Genomic DNA, 21,843 nt, shown 5'->3' on the forward strand with positions numbered 1-21,843 from the left:
GCTCACACCTGGATGCAGCACACATGGTCAGCTGCAGCCTCTGAGCAGGACCTGGCTTCCCTGGGATATTTGGGAATATCCCTGATCCAGCCAGGCTCTCTCCTGCCCACAGGAAAGTGGCAGAACAAGAAATAGATGTGTTTTCAAAACTCCCAGTGGGTTCCTATTGCACATCCATTTTCTGACTGGGAAGTGATTAGGCAGAGAGCAGATTTTCTTAATGACAATTACAAAGGGGAAGAAAGGGAAAAGGGAAGGAATGGACAGGACAGTGCATGGATTTGCACATTCCTCACACCATCCTTGGAGGGCAGAACATCGTCAGACATAAAGAAACATCAAATTCTAACATAACCCTTGCCCCACTCAGGAAGATTTCCCCCATAATGACCCAATTACTCCTCCTGCTCCAGCTCCACCTTCAGAGCATCCAATTCCAAACCTTTCCAAACCAGAACCACCCACCACCCTCCCCTGAGAACCATCCAGCCTGTCAGCTGTTCCTGGAGCTTCCTGCTCCAATCTCCACCCACTCAGAACCTCCAGAACTGGGCCCAGGTGGCCCCACCTTCCCCTGCCTGCAGAACCAAAGCTTCAGCTTTAATTTCCAGCAGGAGAGTTCAGAACCCCAAGGAGGAGCTGCCACACCTGGCAAAAACCCCAATCCATGGAGAGAGGGAGAGGAAAGGGAAAGGGGATTTCACACAAACAGAAGACTCATGGCAGCCCCAGTCAGAGCAACATTTTAGAAGAATAAATCTTTCAAGAGTTTCTGGAAAGACCTGGAAGTGCTCCAGTTAACACCATACCCCACATCAGGCAAGACAAAGAGAGGGTCTGAGAGAATATATTGGAAACACCATCCCCAGGATCAATACAAGAACCAGGGAGCAGCTGTGCCTCAGCTGCTGGTGCCTGAGGAAAGGCTGGAGGGGTCTTTGCAAACTCTGCACAGGGCTGTGGATCCCAATCTGCAGCTGAGTGTCACTCACTGTGTATTCTGCATGTTTCTTCCCATACCATTTCATCCATTTTCTGAACTCTCTGTCCATCGTCTGCAAGAGGGAAGAAAACCAAAACCAGCCATAAGGACATCTCACATTTCCAGTTCCATCACAGCAATGGGGACACAGCTCTGAAGCACTCATTGATCCCCAGGAATTCTGTCTGCTTGGAGGTTTTTTGCCATGAACACTCCAAGGACAGGCAGACACAGAGCTCCTGCTGTTCAGTTTCCTTAAAAAACCAAACCCTCACTTTTTTAGGGCCAAGGCAAAGCTGGCATTTTCACCCCCCCCTTTCCACAGAAGTTCCATGTTCTAAGAAAAGCCCAGCACTAAAAATAGCCCAGCCTCAAATTGTGGTGCATAATCCCCCCAGGAGGAGGGGGGTGAGCCCAGCCTAAGCCCAAGGGAGCAAAGGGACAGCCAGGACAAGGCCAGGTCTGCTGGGGTCACTGAGGAGGCAGAAAGCAGCAGGAAAAGCATCCCAGCAGCAAAGAGGGAGAATCCTGCAGCAAATCTGCTCCCCACAGCAACTGGGAGTGCTTCAAACTGCACCCAAACACTCCAGGGCTGCAGAGCAAGGAGAGCTCTGCTGTTTTCTGTTGTCCAAAGAAAGGAGAAAGGAACAAAATCCCATATCCAGACAGCTCAGTGCCTCACACATCCCCACACCACCCTGCCAGCAGCTGATCTTTAGGATTTACCCCGTATTTGGAGGTGAGTCTCCCTCCCTGGAGACATTCCAAAGCCACCTGGACACATTTCTGTGTCACCAGCTCCAGGTGGCCCTGCCAGAGGTCCCTTCCAACACCAGTTACTCTGTGGTTCTGTGTGAGAAGCCCAGCAGAAATTCTGATCCCTCTGAGAACTCAAGCTGATGGTTGATCAGCTGTCCCATCAGCAGCTCAGCAAAACTCTGTGTGTGCACAAAGTTAAGCAGGAAAACTCAAAAATCCCCTCAATTTTTATGTAGGAACTTCCATTTTAATTTATTAAGGCAACTTCACTAAAATAAATCTGTAACATTCTTCCTCTTTAGATGAAGATTTTCAAATTTTATTATTCATCTATTCTCAGGGTACCCACAGATGTGGTGCCACAGCCAATTTAACTGGAAAATCAACCCAACTTCTTCCACAAATATTTGGAGGAAAACTGGGCCCTAACAGAGACACAAGGTAGCTCCACACATTCTGACACTGCAGCAGCTCCTTGGTTGTTAAATCTGACAGGATTGAAATAATGCAGAATATTTTGTTCACCCAATAGTCTCATAGAAGACTGAAGGTACCCCAGATTACTCCAAATTCTCCATTTTGTGGGTCATTCTTTTGTTTGCTGTTTGAACCAAAGCCTGGTGTTTGCACAGTGGCAGGAAGGGGCATTGGTAAAAGTGAGAATTTCACTTTTCCTTTTAAAGCTGATCTCAAAGTTTCATGGTAAACACAGAGGGGATTCCTGGTCTTTAAATGCCCCAAAGCAAAACCAGGATGTTCACACAGAGGGGCTGAAGAGCCCTCCAGGTAAAAAGTTCCACTCAGTTCTGGCAGGGAAAACAAAGTGGATTTTTAGGTCCTTGACTGATGGTCCTCACCACTGTGTTTATGCATTTTTGCCCACATCACTGAAAAGAAGGATCAAGGAGTTATATTTATTCCCTCCCTCCATGAGGGATAATTTTCCAGCCTGTTCAGGCTGAATCTGTGATTTGACAATTCAGCGGGATCAGTTTCTGTTCAGTCTACTGAAGGAAGCAAACTTCTTGTAGTAAGCCATGACTGACCTGCCCTGTTTGCTTGTGGTCCCCCAGGTTTGCCTTGAACTCATCATCTGTGTGTGTCCCATTGGCACAGAATTAGAAATGTAAAGAAACCTCACTAAAGAAGCCTTAACATAAATATTAAAATAAACTAAAGAAGCCTGACTAATCATTATCAAACAATCATGGAATGGTTTGGGCTGCAAGGGACCTTAAATATGATTTAGTCCCACCTGCCATGGGACACCTCCCACTGTCCCAGGGTGCTCCAAGCCCTTTCCAACCTGGCCTTGGACACTTTCAGGGGCAGCCACAGCTGCTCTGGGCACCCTGTGCCACCCTCACAGACAAGAATTCCTTCCTAATCTCTAATCTAAATCTCCCCTCCTGCAGCTTCAGGCCATTTGATGGTTTTCCTCACTAAGGTGCCTCCTAAGCAGACACCCAGCACAGGCCTCAGGAGGAATTCTGGTGGTTTAATCACTGAAAAAGGGGCATCACCACCACAGGCAGACATATGGCCTTAAAATACTTAACACTAATTGTTTGGTGAATTAATTCCTGTATTTGCTGCACGTTGTGGCCTCTGGGAGCTGCATTAGGGCCATTCCAGACATGGAATGACTGCAGGTATTTGGGTGCAGCTTACATTGCACTCCCCTTTGAACAGACCCCGGTATTATTGTTAAAAGAGCTTTCAGGGCCTGAAATCACTCCAGGAAGATGCTTTTGAACACTCCAGACTGGACACACTCCTTTCCTCAAGCCCATCCTTGTATGGCTGATATTTCACAGCTCCAGGACAGGCTGAGCTGAGCAGCAAACACCAGCAGGGTTGGAATTCTGCTTTTGCTGCAGCAGAGAGTCCCTGCCCCAGGCAGCACCCCAGCTCACTCACCTCAGCATACTTGGCTGGAATATCAGCTTTCTCCACTCCATAGTGATGTTTGCAGTTTGTGGCTGCAGCCACCTGAAGCACCACCTGCCCCACACCTGCAGGGAAGCAACAAAAACCCCAGAGCTGAGAAAAAAAACACTGCCAAGGGAGAGAGGCTTTTAGGGCACACAAAACCAGCAGGGGGACTGGGCAGGGGTCTTACATCCCCACTGGAGGCACTGGGCATTCCCAAAGTCATTCCCACTGGAGGCACTGGGCATTCCCAAAGTCATGCCCACTGCCCTGGTGCTGCTCGGCCCCAAGACCAGAGTGAGGAACACCTGATTTATTCCTGGGGATAGCAGATTAAAGTCTCTGCCATGGGCCTGGGACTCAGGCTGCAGCACTCCCAGATATGATCTGCTTTAACCTTCCTGGACAAACAATTGTGAGAATCTGTGGAGGTTTTGTTTCCCTCCAGATGGAAAAGAGTTTCTCAGCTCTGATGTCTTTCTAAAGGTCTCATCTGAGCATCAGTCCCTGACAGGAAATTTCAGTCAGTCCCACTGAGAGGGGAAGTAGAGGTAAGAAAATCACTGAAGAGCCTGAATGTGTGTATATATTTATTTATTTATCCATTTATTGATCTATCTATTTATTTTCTATACCTATATCTATATTTTATATATTATATATTTAAATATTTTATATAGCCTTAATCTATATTTTTATTTATATATACTTACATTATACTATGTTATATTAAATATTAGCACATAATATACATTATTATTTTAATTTTTATTTATGTATAATTCATATATAAAGTATTGTATTATATGTAATAGATATATATAATGTATACATATTTTATATTATATATTATATTACATATAAATATATAGAATATATCTTTTATATATATTATGTTTTATTTATATATAATGTATATTTTCTATATTACCAATATATGTATCTTACATATAATATATCTAATATTATATATTATATTATTGCAATATATTACATGTAATATATTTACATATATTTATTATTTATTATATATTAATATATTTATATTTTATCATATGTATACTATATTCTTCTACTTTTTAATTGTATACTACTTAATATTAAATTATTCTACAATCTGTTGTGTTACTATGTATGTATATACTATGTATAACATACATAAATACCTATACTTATATATACTGTTTAATATTTAAATACACTTTCAAATTCAAATTTTTTTAATCTATTTTTCCCCAGAAGTCCTGTATCACACATACGTGTTTGGGTTTAAATGTGTTAAAATTTCAGAACACATCAAGCAAGAGAGGAAATTCTTATTACTCCTTTCCTGTTCTGAACCAGATTTACCAAGAAAAAGAACATTTTCTTACTCAGTGTCTCTGTTGCACATGTGCTTGAGTCATACCTGGTTTCCTCACCAACTAGACACATCAATTTCCTTTTAAAACTCGACTCTGCTGCAGATGTGGGTGAGATTTTGTGGGTTTCACAACTGTTCAAGTAAACTATAAAAGCTTTTTTGACACACTGACAAGTCAGAGGCAAAACCCCCTTCATTTTCAGATTCCACACCAAGTGCTTCACATAGGAAGGATCAAGAAATGCAATTTTCAGATATGAAGGGCATAAAGCAAATCCAGTGAAAACACATGAATCCTTAGGAATGCAACTTGATGGTCAAACATCATTTTCAACATTTCTTCTTCACAAGTGTATCCAACAACACCAACACAAAGGGGTTTGTAACAAGGGTTTATTGCATTGCAGGCTGATATTTCACTGCCACAAAAAAGAGGTCTGGGGGGTTTGTCTGGTCCATTTAGTCCTGGCATAAAAGCAGGAGCATCTTTGGGGATTATCTGGAAAAGATGCTTGTGAAAAATGCATATTTTATGATTGGCTTTTCGCAAATATTAAAATTATTATTATATGTGTTATGACAGAAAGTTCTGCTGTATTGGTTTTCTTGAGTAGCGTGTTAAATACAGTTTTAAGTAATAACATAAGGTTGGAGTGGAGACTATACTGTGTGAGATACTTTTTTTCTAAAGAAAGGACTCGCACCAGGTAGCAGCCACAGGACACCTGAATCTTTCAGAGAAAGAGAATTTATTGCTCCATTATCAGGAGAAACAAATTTCTTCCCATCTCACTCAGCCATGAAGATGCCAGTTAGGGTTAAGAAGAAGTTGAAGATGACCAGCCAGAGTTCTGTGTTTGAATGGAATTTATGCATCATGTATGAGATGTATGAATATGCAACAGGTTAGTGTTTTTAAGGGTTAATCCTCTGTTAACTGTGTCCTTTTTCAGGCTTATGCTGCCCAGAAAAGGTACCCGGACTGCCCATACCTCTTTGTTTCTATTGTCTCATATTGTCCTAATTCAAATTGTCCAAATTGTTATTACTCTAATTATATTGCTATTTTTATAATCTTTTATTACTATTAAACATTTAAAATTTTAAAAACAACTGATTGGTGTTTTTCACAATATTAATCCTGTAACACAACCCCCAGCCCTGGGAGTTGTGTTACAGGATAAGCCCCTATTTGGCTTCCCAAATACGAGATTTTTAAAGTATTAAGAAAAAGAGAAAGCAAAGGAGAAAAAGGAATTATTGCTCACTTACCACTGCCCAAGTCAATGAACAAATCATCCTCTGTCATTTTAATCTCATCGATCATTTGGGCCACCAAGTCAAAGGAGGTTTCTCCATAGACCTCGGGCGAGAAGGGCTCATAGTTGTTGAGTTTCTCGGGGTCGGTGACCGAGTGGTTGTAGACCTGCTGCAGGATGTGCCTCAGGAGCCCGTTGGAGGGACGTGTGTTCAGCTTCATGGGCTGCGTGGTCCCCTTCCACTGCAGGGGACAGAGATGGATCTGAGGTGGTTGGACCTACACGACCTCATACAGAGTCTGTCACAGCCAACCACTTCACCACAGGTTGTCAGGACCCAGGACTTCCCTCTGGCTGGGGGCTCACAGACCCTGGCACAGAGCCCAAAACACCTGTGGGTTTGATTATGACCCGTGGAGCAAATTACCAACCTTAGATGAAGATCAGCAAACCACGACAAATTAAGTAGAATGATAGTGAAGTTATCACGGGGTGAAAAAATAGGTCTTGGGGTTTTTAGAATAGGGATTCAGGGGGGCAAGATGGAGGGATCTGGGTGTGTCCAGCCTTTCTCCTTCTTCTTCTTGGCCTCCATCTTCTGCTGTGATGTTGGCACTTTTAGATTGGTTTAGAGCAGAAGCTCACTGTCTTACATAGGTGATAGGTATTGGAAAGTGTTTGTAAACATTGTACATGTAGTTTTTAGTATAAAGACATAACCCTGCCCTGGGGGCAGGCAGAGTGCCTCTGGCTGTCCTGCTGAGCAGACCTTGGCAGGTCGGAGAAAGAATTTTATAGATAAGATACAATAAACAACCTTGAGACCGAGAAATGAAGAGCCCTGACTCCTTCTTCAAGCACTGGGCTGGGAAAAGAGACTTTCCAACGTTTCTCGGGGTCACTGTGACAAGCAAGAGACCCTGACAACAGGTGACAGACAAATAGCCCCTGCTGAAAAAACAATACATCACTAAAGCTTTTCTTAATATCCACACAATAGTTATCTTTGAATTGCGAGAGCCAACCATCTCATTATCCATCTATAACAGGGATGTATAGCTATGTTACTGTAGTTTAGATGTCCTCTGCTCTCACCATAGTTCCCTTTTTCCCCCTGTATTGTGACCATCAGACAGCCTGGGCTGTCTAGGACAGGTGACAAAGAAGGTCCCCCTTGCATGGGGCAGTTGGGAATGGCAAAGCTTGGTGCTTAGGGGGTGAGGCATGGCAACACCTGACCTCCAATCAAGTTACAAAGCAGTCTCCACCAATAAATGGCAAAGAAGAGCAGACTGACAGACTTTGGGAGGGACCAGGGCTCGCTGATGCAACCCCCAGGGGTATAAAAGACTGAGCATCCATCTTGAAGATGAACCAGCCACGTGGTGTGCACGAGGGGCAGTTCCCAGCACTGTGAATTTTCCCTTATATAGTCCTTTGTTGTATTTTTGTTAAGGTTTAATAAACCTTTTTAAATTTTCAAAGTCAGCAGTTGTTTCTCACAAGGGGGATGAGGGTGAACCCACCGTTGGGACAAGGACCTGGCACCAAACTCACTGAGGAATGAGGGACAGGCCCCTCCCAGCCCCTCACCCTCAGCCTGGGCTGCAGGTGCTGCTTAAACATAAAAACAGGGAATGGAACTGGAGCCAGGCTGGCAGAGCTGGGGGTGCTCACCTGGACAAGAAAAGGCCCTGGGGAGAGCTCAGAGCCCCTGGCAGATCCCAAGCCCTGTGACTTGAAGCCAAGGTATTGGAGCAGTGCCCTTGATTTCAGTGAGAACAGAAATGGGATCAGATGTGTTCAGTCCTTGGGGAAGCAGGGCTGGAACCAGGAATTGGGCACTGAAATAATCTGCTTTGCTTCTGTGCTGGGAGAGCTGGGCCTGCTCACCTGGACAAGAGAAGGCTCCAGGCAGAGCTCAGAGCCCCTGGCAGGGCCTGAAGGGGCTCCAGGAGAGCTGCAGAGGGACTGGGGACAAGGCCTGGAGGGACAGGAGCCAGGGAATGGCTCCCACTGCAGAGGGCAGGGCTGGATGGGATCTTGGGCAGGAATTGTTCCCTGGCAGGGTGGGCAGGCCCTGGCACAGGGTGCCCAGAGCAGCTGGGGCTGCCCCTGGATCCCTGGCAGTGCCCAAGGCCAGGCTGGACAGGGCATGGAGCACCTGGGACAGTGGGAGGTGTCCCTGCCATGGCAGGGCTGGCACTGGGTGGGCTTTAAGGTCTCTCCCAACCCAAACCTTTCTGTGATTCTGCAGAAATTGCACAGCAGCAATTGCTCTGCACTTTGTCACACCTCAATCAACAGGTAATTTCACAGGTGATAAAGGGGAACTTAAAGAAATGGACAAAACAATTGGCAATGTAAAGCACAACACTTTGGGGTGGGTGTAAAGGTTTGTTCACTCTTTTTTTTCTATCCCCACTGAACTGATGTTGACTGTCAACACAAGAACAGGTTAATTTTGCTCCAGGAGCTGTCACATGGGAGGGATCAGATGCACTCAGACAGGGAGTGGCAGGAAAGAGATGGAAATCAAGCTTCCTTTCTTCTTCAGAAAAAAACCCACGCTAAGCAGAAAAGTTGCTAAGTTTTAAAAATGTCTACCTCTCCCCTTGATAAAAACAAACCAAAAAAGGGCAATTCCAGCACCCCTCCTAAACATTCCTGTGAGATTCAGATGGGAAGGGAAAAATTAAACCCATCAAGTTTGCCAGTCCAGATAGCAACTGCAAAAGCTGAATAGCCTATATTTAGCTAATATTTAGCTATTAACCAACACAGACATGAAGGTGCCTGAATCCAAATAAGCACAAGTTTTTAAGGCCCAAAATATTAAGAAAATCCCAGAAAAAAGGCTTGTTGCCATAATACTGCATATTTCAAATAATTCCCACAAGAACAGCAGAGAAAAAAAATCCACCTATGCTTTCAAATTAAGCAGAATAGTAACATTATTCATTGTTCAGGTTTTGCTTCCTCCAGTTCAACCTTTCCTGGGGGTAAGAGAACCAAAAAGCTCATTAAATTGGCCTGAAAAGAGATTACATTCTACTTTAGCCAGTGATCCCACAGGCCAGAGCAGCTGAACTGTGGCAAGGAAATTCCTAAGCCATGGATCACTTCCACAACACACAGGAGAGTTCATATGGATTATTTAAGTACCCATAAGTCACAGATTTCCCTGTGCAAAAGTCAATCTATATGAGAAATCCCTGCGTTAAATGTAGATAAACTTTTCCTTCCCCCTGAAGGCAAGTCAGTTGTTTCAAAGTGCCAAAATAACAGAGCCAGAGTGCACAACGAAGAGGAGAATTTGGGAGCAAAAAGTGGGGTTTAATTCCCTTTCTTTCTGTAGGAATATCTCTCCAATAATAACTCCTTGACTGCCCAGGTGTGATCAAGAAAATAAGTTTAATACCAAGCTGGAGCCCCCCAAAAACTGGAAGTTCCAGGCTGTTCCTGGAATATCTCATTTGTCACACCTTAATTAACAGATAATTTCACAGCTGATAAAGGGGGATTTAAAGAGATGCAAAAAACAATTGCCAGTGTAAAGCACAACACTGAATAGAGTTGGGGTGGGTGTAAAGGTTTGTTCACTCCTTTTTTCTTTGCTATCCCCACTGAACTGATGTTGAACTGAGTAATGATGCAGAACTGAGTCAGTCACAGCTTTCTGCTGATGTTCACTACCTGAATTCAAAGGTGGCACACAAAAACCACGGCAGGTTTTTGCCAAATTCAATACTCACCAACTGGTGGATGCTGTCAATGGCTCGGTTGTACTTGTCACACAGTCTCTGCATGCTCTCAAAGCTGGGGGGAGAACACAAGGACAGCTCAAAACAGGCAGGTTTGAAGGTAAAATTTTGTGCTTTTCCATCCTCTTGGCTAGTAGGTATTTAGGGTTTGCTTCTCTCAGGATATGTAATTACATACATAGATTTAAGTCTTTGTTTCCTTTAAATAAAATCCCCAGTAGACCAGAAGTACATGACAAATAATATTAGTTCCTTTATTTTAAGTCATACTTCGAGTACAGCCCTTTTCCTGGTAAACTTCTGTATTCTCAGAACCTCTTCTCCATATTTTCAGCTGCACAGAAATTTAAGAGCTGTGTACATTTTTCTCCTTTTTGCTGTCATCTCTCCACAATAATCAGTCCTGAGACAAGCAGATGCTTTTCCAGAAATTCACCCTGGGACTGAAAATGCGTTTAGAGCCAGCACACAGCCTAAAGCATCACCCATCAGGGATTGCTCCATGGGCTGCCTGGGATTATGGTCAGCCCAGCAGATGCCCTAATGACACAAACTGAGAGGATTAAATCAATTCATCTCAGGCTAGGAAAGAAAGTATATCCCTGGGAACATCAATGGTTATGTAACCAGACCCACAGAGCAGAGCAAAAACAACACAAGGAGTTACAGGAGTGACATCGTTAACCATGGGCATTCCCAAAGCTGGCAAGGGATGGGGGACCAGGGGACATCAGAAGGGACACTGGAGTCTCTTGTGATCATCAGGGTCACTACACAGGCCAGGACACCTCTCCCATGAGCTCTCAAAGCTGCCTGTGCTTGTTTCCATGCTGGGAAAAGCAAGGCTGCAATGGGGTTTGTCTGCATTTCCATAACCTGCTGCTGCTTCTCCTTCACATCCCTGCCTCAGCCCACCTGCTGCCAGGGATTTTTCCAACAAATTTTTTTCAAAGGAAGAAAAAAGACTGAAATCTTTACCAGAATTCCAGTTCATGACTTTCTTGAACAGCTGCAGGAAGATAGTGGGGGGTGACTTTGGGGAACAGATGGGTTTCCCTTTTATTCAGCATTGCTGCCAACCACACTGATGGTCCCCAGTGAAACACACCCAGTGAGGATGCCAGAACCACAAAAATACAGTAATGCAGCTGCTGTGAGTAATCCACAAATCCAAATTAATGGATTTTAATGACAAGGGATGCTTGGCCTTGATTACTCCTTTTGAATTTTCCAGGAAGAAGGCAGAGACTAACAAGTCTTTCAATGAAACAATGAAAATTGAGAGAAGAGGAAGCAATACCTTAAGCAGATCATAACAGAAATATCTAGGGCTGGGGAGGTTTAGGTTGGGAAAGGTTCTTTCCCTCAAGGCTGCTGGGCACTGCCCAGGCTCCCCAGGGAATGGTGCCAAGGCTGCCAGAGCTCCAGGAGCTCTCAGGGGTGCTCAGGGTGGGATTTTTAGGGTGTCTGTGCAGGGACAAGGGCTGAACTGATGATCCCTGTGGGATCCAGCTCAGGATATTCTGGGATTCTGCTCGCACCAATGCAGTTTCATCAGTAAACTTTCTTCTAACAGTTTAATCATTCTGTGGATTTGGATAAATTCAGTCTTTCCCATGAAGGCAACCAGGGAGGTTTTTGTAAACTGCAGCTTGAGCATCCTCCCTTTTCCCAGTGTCAGTGGAGCCAAGTCCATGCACAGAACCTCAGAAGTCTCCACAGACACAGCTCAGGATCTGCCTCTCCCAGCCAGGAAGGGAATATCCCATAAGAGACATTAACTCTGAACTCCATGGAACTGAGGCACCTCAGAACCCCTCCAACTGCCCACAACATTCCTGGGAATTTCATCTTTGAATTCAGCCCCCAGCAAGCAGGAAGGGGAGAGAGGGGAAGGGGCAGCTCCCTCTGACACTCAGCTCTGCCATGGTCTGATGAGAACAGGAATTCCTGGTTCCTACAGGAGCAGGAACCATTGGAATTCCCATTCTGACCATGCTCCCTGGGAATTTCACTTTTTAATTCAGCCCCCAACCAGCAGCAAAGGGAGAAGAGGAAGGTGTAGCTCCCTCTGCCACCCAGCTCTGCCTTGGCCTGCTGAGAACAGGAATTCCTGGTTACTACAGGAGTAGGAACCATTGAAATTCACATCCTGGCCATATTCTCTGGGATTTTCACTTTTTTATTCGGCCCCCAACCAGCAGGAAGGGGAGAAGGGGAAGGTGCAGCTCCCTCTGCCACTCAGCTCTGCCTCTACTGTTGCTGCTGAGAACAGGAATTCTTGGTTATTGCAGGAGTAGGAACCATTGAAATTCCCACCCTGGCCCTGCTCCCTGGGAATTTCACCTTCAAATTCAGCCCCCAATCAGAAAGAAGGGGAGGGAGGGGAAGGTGCAGCTCCCTCTGCCACCCAGCTCTGCCATGGCCTGCTGAGAACAGGAATTCCTGGTTCCTACAGGAGCAGGAACCATTGAGATTCCCAGCCTGGCCCAGCTCCAAGGGTGCAGATACCAATCATTGTTTCACAGTGAGTAATTCAATGTACAGCAGAGCTGCACTGGAGCTCGTGGAGTTTCCAATTATGTCCTTAATCCAACTGCCTTTGCCAATGTTGCTGTTACACATTTCCTACCAAAATAACTCCAGCAGAGCCTGAAGCCAGTTCTGAGAGAAAACTTCAGTTGGTAGTGTCTAAGAATAACCAGTTACACACTGGTTCACTACACCCTCAACTCCTGCTGGGAACAAAAACATTCCTCTCACCTTTTTGTATCATAGTCAATTAAAACATAGTTTTCCATGGCAAGCTTGAGATCTGGGATTTCTTCACAGACCCACCTAGAAGGAGAGAAGAAATAATGAATAGAGGTATCGCCAATTAAGTGTAATAAGGTCGTTTGTCTCAATTTGGACTGCTCTACATGAAGAGAGCAGCCCTGGGAGCTCACAGTAATTCAGGAATAAGGCAGACATCATGGGAAACTGCAACAGTGCACATTTGTACTGAATAAACAGCAAGATGCCTGTAGACACTGGCAGGAGCATAAAGCTTCAAAATGAGGTGATAAATTTATTCCACGTGTCTAAAAATACTCAAAGTCATGGCTGATGTTAATCTAACATAAAATGCAGAAGTGCAGCATTTCCAAAGAATTCTGAGGCTGCAGGAAGCTTTGACAAGGCTGAATGTGGAGAAGACATTTGCCACAGCAGCCCAAAAACCCTGTCACCAACCACTCAGTGCCAGGATGTTCCCTGGGGAGTGCCTAAACTGCTCTCACACCTTACACACCCAACCAAACCAGATTTTTAGAAGTTATTTTAATAAAAGAGCCCTTTGATACTCTGAATTAACACAGCCCTGTGTGTTGTGGCCATCAGAAAGGGGAAGAACATGCCCACTTGTAGTGCATGCAACAATGGCAGCTCACAGGAGAGAGCTTCACTTGTGGAATGGAGGAAGATTAAGTCCCTTCAAAAGCAATTTAAAAGCCACAGAAGCTATGCACACAAATTTCCTCCGCAAATATCAAATTGGAAAGCACTGTCAGCATCAGAAAAACCCACATCACAGGATGAATTCCAATAGGAATCACAGAATTTCTTCCTCATGAACTTTGCTCCATTCTTCACTATTAAAATGGTGAATAAAAAAAAAATACTGAAGATCCAACAGTTCTGTTCCTTCTGGCTGATTCACATATGGTTAATAACTAGTAACTACACAGGCCAGTGAAAAGCAGAACTTGGACATGCATGGCTGGCCCTCCTCTGGTATCTCATATGTCCCCTAAAGCACCAGGGCTCAGAGGGGGTGGCTGGAGTGGTTGGTGCTTCTTAAATCCCAGGAACAGGCAGTCAGCAGCTGGATCCTTGTGCCCATTGCAGCTTGGGACATTCCCTGACTCCACTGCCTGATGAGATAAAGGGATGTTGGGATATTCCCTGCATTCTCTCTCCACCACTTTCACAACACTGTGGGCACTTTGCACAAGCCAAACGCAGCATTTCTGACACTGAGTTCATTCCAGCCTTGCTGAAAGCAGTTGTGAAACTTTACTTGACCCAACTGCTTCCTAAGGCAGCTTCCCTTTGCCTCCATCCAGCAAAGAAAGCATCAACCACTGCAGCCACCCCCTCTGAGCCCCTTGGAAAGGGGCCCAAAAATGATGCCACAAAACCCCAAAAGATAGGATCTTGTCCCCACCAGTCCAAGGAAACTGGCAGCACCAGTGGCAACGTTTTGTAGATAGAAAAAGAAACTTCTTTAGGAGAAAAATGTTCAGCTCCAGCCTCATTCCACATCCTCTGCCCCCCAGCCCATGGGAAATGCTCTGATTTCAGGCATGTGAGTGATGTTATCAAGCACTTGGCTCTCCCACACTCACACTGGGAGCACACAAGGCTCACTGCTACCTTTGCCTTTGCCATCTGTGACCAGATTTTGAGCTCAGGTGGTTCTGCAGGTAAAACACCTCCTCCCTCACCTGTACCTGCACCACCCAAGCACTAAAACCTGCAGCAGGCACAGCCCTGAGCTGAGCAAAGGGCAGCCTGTGAGGATGTAAAACAGTTCACAAGAGCAGCTTTGTAATGGGGATAACTCATCCTCATCCCTCAGGTGTTTGGGGAATTCGTGTAGCATTTATTAAAAGTTGTTCTTTGGCAAGTCCCCTCCTAATCCTGCTGAAATAACAGCAAGTCACGTCCTGAGAGCCTGTGTTGGGAAATCCTCTGACTTCCTGCTCCTCTCAGTTGTCTTTCACCTTTATCCTCCCATTTTCCCCACGCTGTTCCAACTCTATCAGCAGGATTAAGAGCAATGCTACAGGGAGATCATTGCCAAACAACCCAAATGCTGCAAGATCACAGCAACAGGGGAAACTGAGAGGGTGGGCAGAGGCAAGATCAGCACATAACACATCAAGCCAAGGATGTTCCCTTAACTTTGTCTGTCCACAGCTCAAATACCAACTGCCCCAAGTATTAAAGCTGACCACCACCACTCATCTTGAACTCTGTTCACAACAGAATGGAATATGGCAAAATAAAACAATGTTTCTTTGGCAGGGAGCTCTGCATTGCAGCAAATTCAGCTTAGAAAAATAACTCAGAGGTGCTAAATGGTAACTGCTGCCCTCCTGTGTGTCCTGAGCCCAGCCATCCCTTCCCAGAGCTGCAGTGAGGCACAGGAAGGGTCCCAGGCAGGCTGCACCCAGCACTTACCGAATTGTCTCAATAATTTCGTGAGCAGCATCGTGGTGTTTGTCCTGAAATTAAACAGAAAAAAAAAAAAGACACATCAGGTGGTGTTTGTCAGGAGTTTACAGAAATTAAAAACACACTGTTTTTTAGGATACAGGTGCCAAGCATACGGGGAAAGGAGTCTTTGAATTCCACCCATTAAAGCCATCAAAATGAGCCCTCTAAGGAAAAATAAAGCTTAAGGAAATAAAATTTTCAAGTGTCTCTGACTGAACTGTCATTCTACTTATTTCTCTGTCATTCCCCACAGTCAGGACTGTGTGGCTGGGGATTATGGGACTGAAGCCTTTGGGATTGTTGGGATGCAGCAGGTACTTCCCTGCAAGTTCCCAATGAGCAGCTGATTCCCTTGGCCCAGCATCTGGCACAGGCTCCCAGCTCCAGATGGGTAGCGAGATTCTTGCACAGGGAATGGCTTTCCAAAATAAAGCATCCAATAAACAGTGGGAGCAGATGTCAGTGCAGGAAAAACAGCCTCAGAGCACACAGAAAAAGGCCTGGATATGCAGCCCTGCTCATGGACTGAAAGCCAAAACACACCAAACCCTGAGCAGCACACATCCACACCAGGGTGAGACACGGAGGTTTGCTGATTTCATTTGGGAGTTTATTCAGGAGCAACAAAAGCACAAGTGGATTTAGCAAATTATTACAAATTCATGCTGGAAAGAGCTCTTGGAGCTGCATTTATATGCACCATTGTACAAAAAAAGTTCTATTTTAGGGAAGCCACAGGAGTCCCTCATACACATTGATGTATCCAGCCTTGGTTACCAGAGTCCATCTGCACAAAGCTGGGGTTATATTTAGACATTTGTTTCTGCAAGAGGCTTTGACCTTTTAATTAGGAGTCCTGTATCTACAGCCCTTCCAGAAATACAAGTGCAAAGGCTCCCTCAAAACATTTCCCTTGCTTTGTGCTGCAGAAATGTCATTTCTGTAGTTACCAGGGGAAATTCTGTAGCAAAGGGCAGAGACAGGTAACAAAGCAGACGACTGGGGGCAGGGAAAGGCAAGAAGAAAACCACTGATGGTTGATAACAGAAAATGGTTGGATTATCTCATTTTCAAGACATGGAAGGACATGATCTGAGTCAAATGGAAGCATTTTCCATCATTATCTCAGCTTTCCTTTTTTCAGGAGGAAACACATTTTCCCTTGTATAACCACTGGGATCAGCCAGGCCTGCAGAAGTTCTCATTCAAAGAAATTTGGCATTTCAATGCCTAGTTAAAAATCTCAGGACAAATAGGCAAGAATCTCTGAGGTCTGCCATCCTTCCAGTGCCTTAAAGGGGCTCATAAACAGAAGAGAGAGGAAATTTTAATATGGGGACTTAGTGACAGGACACAGGGAATGGCTCCCACTGCCAGAGGGCAGGGCTGGATGGGATCTTGGGCAGGAATTGTTCCCTGGCAGGGTGGGCAGGCCCTGGCACAGGGTACCCAGAGCAGCTGGGGCTGCCCCTGGATCCCTGGCAGTGCCCAAGTCCAGGTTGAATGGGTCTTGAACCACCCTGGGATGGTGGAAAATGGAATTAAATTATATTTAAGGTGCCTTCCAACCCAAACCAGTCTGGGATTCTGTATTTAAGCTATGAGATAACACAATTTTACCAGAAGAAAAGCTCTTCTTTTCAGATAACAAAAAGTTAACCCCAAATCTAGAAGTCACAAAGAAGGCTAAGCCAAGAAAACTAAATTATTCCAGTTACAACATGGAGAGGAAAAAACAGCCAACAACAGTAGCCAGGACATTTGGGATGGATCACACTGAGCCTGGAGCTGAGCTCTGCCCTGACCACATTTAACAACCTGCTGCTGCCACCAAACAGCACAGAACAGATTTGGGCTGTGCTTCCTCCAGTCTCCTGGGCTGGGACAACCAAACCCTGCAGAAAACAGCAGCATCCATAACCCAGTCTCCCAGGAATGTCAGGTAATTCTTCTGATAAATGTTGGCCTAGAAACCAGGGAAACAAACTGAAACCTGCTCCTGCCTCTCAGTGCACAAATAAAAGAGAATGTGTTCTCTCCTCTTTTCTCTGTGCACTGAAAGGAGGGGACAAGGAGGGAGGAGAACTTCTCTTTCTTCTCATTTCTTATCTGCCAAGTGTAATAACCCAGGACAGCAGCTCATCCATAAACATCTCTCAGAAATGTTCATGTTTCACTCCATGCAGAATTATCCCAGCAGAGCCCCCCTGGGCTGATCCAGCTCTCCCAGTAAACTGTGCTCCTGCAGAGTCACCATTTGCTTTATCAACACAAGCACATTATACCAGAAAAGTGAATTCAGGCTTATTCTGGCATAAACACTTCCTGGGAGGAAGTTCTGGGGTTGGACACTTGCAATGAGAGCAGAGCACATGAGAGACCCCTGCTCCTACAGGTCTTCATGAAAACACCCCTCTAAGTGACTAAAATTGTCTAATTAACAGACTCCTTTATCTTGGGTTAAAAAGTGAAAAAATCAATCTTAGAAATAATAATAATAAATCACAATTCACATCTACAACTACAGATCAGCCAATTTAAGTGACTTTGCACAACCTCACATGGAAACTCCAGGCAGAAGGGGCTTTGAGCTTAGTTTGTGACATTATCTGGGAATAAAGAAATCCAAACCAGTTCCACATCTACTGCTGCTGAACTCCCCATGCTGAAACACTTCCCAAGTTTACTTCACTCTAACAGACTTTGGCTGAGCAGAGAAGCTCCCAAGGTCTCAAGGAAATCTCACCCAAAAAATTAAAGAATTTTTTTTTTAATCCAGTAGGATCTCCTACATTTCTTCAAAGCAGAGCTGGCTGTGGAAAACTGAGGGAAGGGGGAAACATATCTGAAGGGAATACAGAGCAGCTTCTCTTTTCTTAAGAGAAACTTCCAGCCCCATATCATCATTATGGTTGTATGATTTAATCAGAAAAGACATTGAACAGCAACAGGCATCACATCTGTGTTCAGGCAACTGGTTATGGCACTGGCAGGGAGTCTGAGGCAACCAAAAGGCAAATGGAATAGAAATTGTTGGATTAAGCTCTTTTCTGACCCACAGATGAGACAACTGAGAGGTGCTTTAAAAACTTTTATTCTATTTTTAGTCTCATGTGAAAGGTGAGACAATACAGATGTTATAATTCACACCATCACAATTAGAAGCCAATTATTTCCTAATTACTGTACATGATAAACATTTCTTGACTTATCAGTTTTTGTCACACCATGCTGTAAATGCCTCAAAGCCAATCATCTAAAATTACCCCTTTTGGGTCCTACTACAATGCATCTTTCACAGTTCTATTTCTCTAAAGTATCTAATTTTATTTGTAAGGCCATCCTTTGAAACTTATTTCTAGTTCTATTTCCCTCTCAGCAATGTCTGTCCTATTCTATAGCATTTCTAAGTCAGCATTTCTCATCTCAAAGTTTAAATACAAATACATCCTATACAAATCTTCTACCAAACTTTGAAAGTTCTCTATAAATCCATTCCCCACAGAAACCCCCCCAAATGCTGCCCCTGCTCCATCAGCAGCCCAAGCAGGTGCAGGGCAGAGCTGGGAGCAGCAGCTTTAACCCAGATCCTTGGGATGGAGGAACACTGAAGGCAGCAGCCTGGGAGGATGGATGGATGGAGCTGGGATGGAGCTGGGATGGAGCTGGGATGGAGCTGGGATGGAGCTGGGATGGAGCTGGGATGGAAGGTGACTCCTGCTCTGCTGATCAACCTCACCCTGCTCAGCCAACAGCCACCCCTGCAGCCCCAAAGGTGGCCTGAAGCTTCTCCCCTTCAGCCAGGGCTCTGACTTTGGGGTTTTGGGCTCAGTTCAGAAGGTTTTTATTCTTTTTCCCAGCTGCAGTGCCCGTGACTCAGGTTGCAGGCAGGTTGTGCTCGTGTGTCGTGCTGGACTCTGACACCCACAGGGCTTTGGCAGTGGAAGCTGCTGGGGAAGAGCCTCCCACACACTCCATCAGTGCTGGAATCCCATGTGCAGGAGCCTTTTGGCCCAGGCTCAAGCAGCCTCTGTGTTCTGTTCCCAGTCACGAGATGAGCTGATGCCAGCACGGTGCTCCCTGTCACAAAGAGCAGCTCCATTCACCCTCCTCCTGCTCCAGGCTCCCCTCCCTCCCTCCTCCCTGCACACTACGTGCTGCTCCTGCCCTCTGTGTACTTTCCAATGTTCCTGTACTTATGCTGTCTGAGAGGCCCTTGGAATCTTCTGAGCCACAGAAATGGAAGCTTTTCACAACCAACCTTATCTCTTTAATGTGGAAAGTATTTAAAGTAAAGAGTTGCAGTCTGCAATAATTATTGAGACTGTCCAACGCTCTTCACAACAAGATTTAAACAAACCAAACTTAAACACACATTGAGTTATTGCAGCCAACCCTCTCCAGCTGAACTTTTCAGAGTTCTGGTCTTCAAGCTAAACACTGAATTTCAAATTGAAACGTGAGTTCCCAGAGAAAGTTCAATAGTTTTTGCCAAGATATTTCATTGGAAAAAATAACAGAAAGAAAGCAGACACTTTGTCAAAAGTCATGTCAAAGACCATCCAACATATTCTAGGGAAAAGTGGAGCACAGTTTCAGCCAGCAGGACTGAAAAGCTTCACCCTTCTGATTCTTACAACAGGTTTCTCCAACCACACATTCCTACAACTCTGAGCAGAGTTTGGAGCCAGAACAGCCCCACAGCTGTAACTGAGCACAGCAGAGCCCCCAGGACACAGAGCTCCTGTCCCACACACACAGAGCTGAGTTCTCCTACAGACACCAACTCCTGTCATCCTTCAGGCCATGAAGTTGGACCACAGAGCAATTTTTAAGAGTTCAGTCTTTTTCTTCACCTCCTCATAAAAAAGACCTTTTGTATCTTGCAGATATGACAAGCCCTAACTTGTCATTTGAAAGCCAAATAAGACAGTGCCCAAAAGCTCCTTCCAAATATGTATATTGAAGCAATCATTATTCTTTTCTATAATCACATTCCTTGTTTGTTAAATCAAATTTTAAAATCACCAATATGACCAGAACTCAGTGTGCTGGGCACTGCCCAGGCTCCCCAGGGAATAGTCCCAGCCCCAAGGCTGCCAGAGCTCCAGGAGCAGTTTGGGATGCTCAGGGTGGGGTTGTTGGGGTGGCTGTGCAGGGACAGGGGCTGCACTGATCATCCCTGAGGGTCCCTTCCAGCTCAGGATATTCAAGACTCGGCAGGACTCACAGCTCTTCCTCTGCCACCAGGGTGAGAAAACCAAAGCAGCCCCAATAACACCCCAGTAACAGCCCCAAGAGATCACAGTGTGCACAGCACGATCAGCACCAGCCACAGCTCAGCTATCTGTGCACAATTTTCTTCTACAAAGCACCAAATTCCTACCAAAAACAGCCAAATCAGACATTTCTACAGAACACTATTCAGGAGCAAGGTAAGGTACCAATTGGCAACATTTTTGCCACAAGTTGGCTGTTGGAGCAGTTTGTAATTCCCCCCCGTGATTCCCCCTACACTCCTCCTCCAGGTGTGGCTGCTTTGGTTACATCAAATCTTCAAACTAACACCCCTTAAGATACTTAAATGGCAAGATTTTGATTTAATGCTGTGTTCCAGTACCATATCCCAGACTCCTGGGTGTGTTTGTACAGAACAGTTAACCCCCAGTGCAACAATCCATAGTCTAAAGTGAATCTATAACCTAAAGCAACAGTTTTAAATGTTCTGGTTTCCATCCTCAAACACAAAGAATTTGTTCAGTTAAATTGGGCAGCCAGCAATGCCTGGAGGCAAGAAACATCACCCCAGTGCCCTTCCAGATTTACATCTTTTTTTATTTGAGTTTTTCTTATGAAACTGTGCTTAGCCTTGGGGTAAGCCTAATTGAGGCTTGAGGGTGAACACCATATTTTTCTAAATTTTATTTCCCCACATGCCAAGCTACACCTTATCCAGGCTGGACAGGGCTTGGAGCACCCTGGGATAGTGGAAGGTGTCCCTGCCATGGCAGGGGTGGGACTGGATGAGTTCAAGGTCTCTTCCACACCAAATCTGGGATTCCATGATTCTCTGAAAGAGGGATCTTGTGAGATCTGATCATCTACACAGCACAGGAAGTGAAAAGGTACCCCAAAAAGCCTGCAGACCTGAGCAGCAAGCAAATGGTTTGAAAACATGGATCAGTTCTTGTAAAAAACAAAATACAGCTCAAGCCCCTTCAATCTTGCACTCTCCCAGCACCATACAGGGACTTTTATGACCCCTTATCTCCTCTTCATAGGCAGGAACATTTCTGGGCATAGCTTTGGCTGCCCAGACTAAACTGTCCCACAGCAAAGCAACCCTTGCCCTTTCAGAGCCAGCTCTGGCTCACCAGACCATGCTTCCTCCCCAAAAAACAGGCCAGGTGACCAAAGCAGCTCTTCAGAAATGTGAAAAGCAGCTGTGGTCAAGCAGGGGCAGAGCAGGAGGGACAGATCTCCCGCAGCTTTCCCCTGTCCACCAGATGTGTGAAAACCAAA

At 45.1% G+C, this 21,843-nt stretch overlaps 1 protein-coding gene across 1 annotated transcript in view; it reads right to left on the bottom strand.

Annotated features, from left to right (window-relative positions):
• Window positions 1-21,843, bottom strand: part of DOT1L (DOT1 like histone lysine methyltransferase) — an 89,552-nt gene that overhangs the window by 57,300 nt on the left and 10,409 nt on the right. Inside the window, 6 exon segments of the mRNA XM_030966557.1 lie at window positions 993-1,055; window positions 3,662-3,756; window positions 6,309-6,537; window positions 10,051-10,114; window positions 12,823-12,897; window positions 15,286-15,329. Of these exon segments, the coding sequence (XP_030822417.1) occupies window positions 993-1,055; window positions 3,662-3,756; window positions 6,309-6,537; window positions 10,051-10,114; window positions 12,823-12,897; window positions 15,286-15,329 (570 nt within the window).

The sequence above is a fragment of the Camarhynchus parvulus genome, chromosome 28, assembly GCF_901933205.1.
Source record: "Camarhynchus parvulus chromosome 28, STF_HiC, whole genome shotgun sequence".
In the NCBI taxonomy this organism is placed as follows: Eukaryota; Metazoa; Chordata; class Aves; order Passeriformes; family Thraupidae; genus Camarhynchus; species Camarhynchus parvulus.